The sequence below is a fragment of the Dendrobium catenatum genome, unplaced genomic scaffold (genome assembly GCF_001605985.2).
Source record: "Dendrobium catenatum unplaced genomic scaffold, ASM160598v2 fragScaff_scaffold_80, whole genome shotgun sequence".
Lineage (NCBI taxonomy): Eukaryota > Viridiplantae > Streptophyta > Magnoliopsida > Asparagales > Orchidaceae > Dendrobium > Dendrobium catenatum.
This window is the reverse complement of record NW_021318542.1, coordinates 345,803-351,735: the sequence shown is the minus strand read 5'-3', so window position 1 is coordinate 351,735 and position 5,933 is coordinate 345,803. Positions and strand designations below refer to the sequence as shown.

Sequence of the window (5,933 nt, the reverse complement as noted above, 5' to 3'; positions counted from 1 at the left end):
ATTGGCGTCCCACTGTTCACCAGCAGCCAAATAGCGAAAGTTTTATCGTTCGGCTGGAGCTGGCTAGGGACATCATTCAAGTGTTTGGAGTTCGGTTGGAGATGCCCTAAGCTCCGTTTGAATAATATTTTAGTAAAAAAATTTATATAAAAAACAGTTTTAAAACATAATAGAAAAAATATCTCAAACAAAACTTTATTATTATTATTAACTCCAATATAAATAGTCTACATTCCATATACAAAAGATAGAGCAATTAGCGTCGAATAGTGTAGGAATGGAATTGTTGGCCGAGGGAGCTCAACTACCACCTACCTTCTTTTCCTTGTCCAACAAACCATTTTAATGTAACAATGAATTCACCATTTCTCCGCTTCACTCTTCCCCTTCAATCTCCCATTCCCCACCACTTCCCCTCCGTGCATCCTTAATTAACTTTCAAATCTACTTAAACACCTAGCTCCGTCCTCCCTTCGTTCCTCTTTATATAATTAATCCCGGCCCCCTCTCCCACGCTGCTTAGCTCCTTCTTCAATATGCCTAAGCCACGTCCCAAACAGGGATTCATGCAGGCAAGCTTGAAGAACCGCGCTGCTATGGCGGGGCGTTTGGTTAACGAGGTCGTCAGCTTCGTCGTCTTCACCGTCTTGGATCTCCTCGACGCTGTGCTGTGTTTGGTGTACAAGCTTCTTGACTATGCCTTTGAGGCAGAATGGAAGCCGTGCTATTGCTCCTCCTCGGCGCGCGAAATGATAACGAGCAGCGGCAATATACTCGTCTCGGAGAAAGGCGGATGGTCTAAGATTGTATGCCTGTGCTCCAGCAAGATCCATCTTGAGGATATTTCCGACACTCTGTATTCCCGCCCCCCGCTTCTCTCCGAGCTCTCGCGCTCCACCATCACTGAGCTTCGCCGCTTCGGCTCAACACGCTCGGACGCGGCGTCTGTCACCACGTTCACGATCAACTCTGCCATTGTAGAGATGCTGCAGGGGAAGATTGGCGGCCGGAAGTCTAATCCGATTCCTCGCTGGTCTGACTGCGCCTGCGAGCGGTGCGCCGGTTGGTGCTCTCCCTCCGCCTCCGGAGACTTATACGTGCAGGCGCAGTATCCGCCAGGTACAGATGTGCTTCCTCCACCTCCTTCAGTCGCTTCTATAACAGTAATAATTCTTAGTTCATACCGTTCGTAGCTTTCGTTTCGCTCTCTAAATTTTACTTTAATTCAACAAATTTAAAGTTATGAAGGAGCATCAGTCATTTAATATAAATTTAATGCTGATATTTATATATATTTTTTGTAATTAAATTTAATGCTGATATAAATGTTAATAGTTACGATCATTTATTAATGCATTGGGCTACCCACTCGCGCATTATTTATTTATTTATTTTAAGTTAATAATATTCAACTTCTAACCATAGTGACGGACGGATGCAGATGGAGTGGCAGCGGTGGAGGATGTGCTGTTCATCCACGGCTTCATATCGTCGTCAGCGTTTTGGACGGAGACGGTCTTCCCTAATCTGTCGGAGGTGGCGAGGTCGAGATACAGGTTTTTCGCGGTGGATTTGCTGGGGTTTGGCCGGAGCCCGAAGCCGGCGGATTCACTGTACACGCTGCAGGAGCACGTCGACATGATAGAGCGGTCGGTGTTGAAGCGCCACCGGGTGCGGTCCTTACACATTGTCGCTCACTCTCTCGGCTCCATACTTGCGCTTGCTCTCGCCGTCAAGCACCCCGACGCCATTAAATCACTCACTCTCCTCGCACCGGTATTATTATAACATCGCCATTATCTCATTAAATTTGTACTGTAGGTTTCTGGCACTAATATTTTTGGTCTGGATGTTCTACAGTTCTCTAAAGATATGATCCTGTTTGTGAAAATGAACTTAATTTAATCCTGTCTGGTCCAATTTAGCTCATTGGGATTAAATTCAATCAAACAAAACGAATTGAATGTTTAGCTGCCTACAAAGGATCTGACAGTTGAGATATAATAATCAAAGCTCTATAGTTAATACTTAATTTGTCTATACTGGCCCATTTGCAGCCTTACTTTCCAGTGCCGAAGGGGGTACAGGGAACTCAGTATGTGCTCCGGCGGGTGGCGCCGCGGCGGGTGTGGCCGATGATAGCGCTGGGCGCATCGGTGGCCTGCTGGTACGAGCACATCAGTCGAAGCGTGTGCCTACTCATGTGCAAGCATCACCGCTTCTGGGAATTCCTCTTTCGCCTTTTAACCTGTAACAGGTATGCCCAAATTAATATTGACTCTTTTACTTGCTAATATAAAACTTTTAATTTTACGTATGAATCAATTAAATTTAAAAGAAATTTTTTAGTCTTATTATTATTAAAAAAATTTCTGTTCTGACATAATAAATTATAACGACAGCTACAGAAGATGCAGCAATTTTTAGCATCATTGCTTGTTGCAGCAGCGAGTGAAGCCATTGCTGGCCAAACACATGTGGCGCATTATGATAGAGACGAGCTCAATTTATGAACTGACCGCTCGCATCTATTAGAATGCGCCACATAAGTCCGGGTAGGCGTAAGCTTCAGCCATCAATACAGATTAGGATATTAATTCAAATTGAGATTATTTTTACGATTTCTTCAAGTAATTTTTTTAGAAAAATTTTAATTTTTAATAAAAAGCTGTTTTAAGAATCAGTAAAAAAATCGTCTCAAACGATGCATGAATTGGTATATTCTAAATTCAAGATATAATACATTTTTAACTTATAAATATCTTCTAATCAACAACATTAATTTTTTTAGATTAATTATTATGTGCGGACCATGAATGTCATCTGGAGACAAATCATAATGCGCCACATCATCCCTTCACTTAGTACCGTGGCTAGGTATTGCTCGGTACAGCTGACGTGGTACATTCTGGTTGGTCTTCGGAAAATGTTCTGTGTCTATTCTCCTCACAGAATAATTTCTCCAATTTTTATCTCACTGTGTTGGATCGATTATATGATTTTTTTTCATTATATTCTATTAAAAGTTAAATTTTTATTTAAATTCAATAAAAGAATTATATATATATTTATTGGTCATAGTGTAAGCCAAATATTTTGTGTCATTACTTCAGTATTTAATAAATATCTAAAGGGATGAAGTACAAATTTTACATACAAAATAGTTAAAAAAAAAAAGATTTTTTTAAATATGAATTTTATATCATTCCCACATATATGAAAAAAAGTTTTGGTTAAAAGCTCTAATTTAAAAGTATTGAATTTATTTTGAATTAAAAAGTAAGAAAATTTGTATTGATTATATATCACAATTTTATCAAAATAAATTTAGTGGTTTTAATTTTTTTTGTTAAATTTCAATTTAAATTTTATTTTCCATGTGTACTATAGTTTGTCCTAAATATATGTTTAAATAAAATATATGGGAATAATTATTATCACATGATTTTGAAGATTCTAACTATTTAATTTATATTAACTTTATTAAAAAGTAAATGTAAATTATTGAATTAACATGATAATTAGAGAGGATGTAAATTCATTAGCTAACTTCTAACAGTATTTCATATAATTATTAGGAGGTTAATCTCATTTTTTGGGGGGAGAATTATGGATTAGGAGGTTAATCTCATTGTTGTGTGTGCGTGTGATCCGTGGGAACAGGATAAGGACATTTCTGATGGAGGGATTCTTCTGCCACACGCACAACGCGGCATGGCATACGCTTCACAACATCATCTGCGGCAGCGCGGGGAAACTAGAAGGCTACTTAGACACAGTAAGGGAGAGGATGCGCGCGTGCGAGGTGACGGTGATCCATGGCTGTGACGACGATCTCCTCCCCGTAAGTTGCAGCGCCGCCGTCAAGGCCAGAGTCCCGCGCGCCAACCTCCGCCTCATCAAAGGCAAGGACCACATCACCATTGTCATCGGCCGGCAAAAGGCTTTTGCCCGAGAACTCGAGCAGATCTGGGCCTCCCCGAGTCTCAAAGCAAGCTTTCCCCGACGAACCCTACCGGAAGCAAAAAGGCCAAAAACAGAGGGTGGAAGCGGAGGAGATTAGTGAAGGGATTTCCAGATGGGATTTTTTTTTTTTTAATTCAGAAATTATGAAGTTGCTGGGTTTGTGTAATCTGTATTCATTATTGTGTAGGGGAGGAACTTTTATTTGGTTCGGTTGACCGGATGCAAGAAGTATGCGGTCGTAGGCAAAAAAAAGGCGGTATCGAGGTGCACCGAGTTTTTTGAAAAACTCGATACACCTCGGTACCGAGTTTGTTTTTTCCTACGACCGGATGCTTCTCTGCATCCGATCGGAGGACGTAATAATTGTTCGTAGGGGAGGGGGGGATGATGGCTGATGAATTTGTCGCCACGAAAAGGTTCGAGTAAGGGTACATTACTCTAAAAATAGAACATACATAAAATACGAATATATTAAATTTCATTAATTAATATAATAAAAGCGCATGCTCTTTTTTATAATTTTTTTTTTGTCTTAGATAATATTTTATTTAAATATAAATGTTATTTGGTACATGTCATGTCAGAATTTAAGAAGGTTCCAATTTTATTTATTTATTTATTTATTGAAAAATTATAGAATGAAAAGAGGAGTTTTAGCGTCGTCGTTGAGGGGCGATGATGACGAGTAGTGAAATCGAAAGAGTCAATCAAATGGAGATAATTGATGAGGATTATAGCAAGACAATAGGGCGTGATTAGATTCAAGTGATAATATTTGGTATGAGATTACGACAGATGAAACAGGGCGGCTCAACAGTAAACATCAAGTTTCGGTTAGATAGTGATAGCGAGGGAATGTCATGGCTCATAAGTGTGCGAGGGGTAGTAGGTGAAGACATAAATATGAGAAAATAAAAGAATTAGCTCGATAATGATCCATGTTAAATTGATATTCTTATAAATTTTCATTTATTACTTCACAAGCCTAACACTTACAATCAAACTTAAAAGTATTGAATTCAATTTTCATTTATTACTTCACAAGCTTAATACTTACAATCAAACAATCTCTTAATTACATCCATTAAAAAAACCTCAAATTAAAGTTACCGAGAAATCATAATTTCAATAATTTATAATTCAATAAATTTAGATCAACTAAGGCTTCATTTAGTTCTTCCTCTCCTCTGTAAAAAATAGTTTTAGAAACAATGGTTAAGGGAATTGAGTTTTCTAATCGAGAAGCAAATATCAAAAAACTTTTCAAAATAGTAGAAAAATGAAATTTCCTAAAAAACATTTCTATAGAATTTTCCCATCCAAACATCAACCAAAAAATAATTTTGTCGTTTCTAAACAGAAAATGATTAAAAACACCGAAAAAAACGAGGTATATATATATATATATATAATTAAGAATTTGACTTCATAATCGCTCAAAAATAAAATTAATATTCTCCTTAAACAAATCTCAATCGAAGTCAATGAGCTAATTATCAAACCAACCTCAACTCAAGTCAAACTAACAATTGAAAATATTTAATAACATTTTTTATTAAAATTTAATTCCAACCTATCAACTATCATAAACTATTAAACCATTATCAAATTCTTTAAATGCTTCCAATTAATTAACAGTGAGCTCCTCTACTTTTAATATTTTTGCGTCATGGAAGACATTTAAGGGTCTGTGTAATAATTAAATTGAGATCGAGAGTAACTATTTGATAGTATGCGATGTCAGAAATATTCATAAATGAAATATATGGAAGGTGGGGTCACTCTCACATCTATGGATTGGTCATCCGAAAGCTTAATTGGTGGATTATTGGTGAGATTAGGTCGGGTAGATTAAGGCTAATATTCCTGGTTAGTTTTAACAAAATTACAATAGATTATAGAAAGTTGCCGTTAAAAATTTAAAATTTACTTAAAAACTTTAACATGTGGATGATTATGGTAAGCTG

The 5,933-nt window shown here is 37.4% G+C and overlaps 1 protein-coding gene across 1 annotated transcript; it reads left to right on the top strand.

Annotated features, from left to right (window-relative positions):
* Positions 1-358: 358 nt before the first annotated feature.
* LOC110104441 (probable lysophospholipase BODYGUARD 1) lies at positions 359-4,416 on the top strand. The gene is made up of 4 exons (XM_020833550.2): positions 359-1,119; positions 1,442-1,776; positions 2,058-2,257; positions 3,664-4,416. The coding sequence occupies exons 1-4, from the start codon at positions 537-539 to the stop codon at positions 4,061-4,063; spliced, it is 1,518 nt and encodes a 505-aa protein (XP_020689209.1). The 5' UTR covers positions 359-536; the 3' UTR covers positions 4,064-4,416.
* Positions 4,417-5,933: the final 1,517 nt, after the last annotated feature.

Bases quoted from the DNA above. Each gene is read 5' to 3' on its own strand.
- LOC110104441 (XM_020833550.2), top strand. From the start codon at position 537: ATGCCTAAGCCACGTCCCAAACAGGGATTCATGCAGGCAAGCTTGAAG. The intron at 1,777-2,057 runs GTATTATTATAA...GCCCATTTGCAG, and splicing joins CACTCACTCTCCTCGCACCG to CCTTACTTTCCAGTGCCGAA. The intron at 2,258-3,663 runs GTATGCCCAAAT...CCGTGGGAACAG, and splicing joins CGCCTTTTAACCTGTAACAG to GATAAGGACATTTCTGATGG.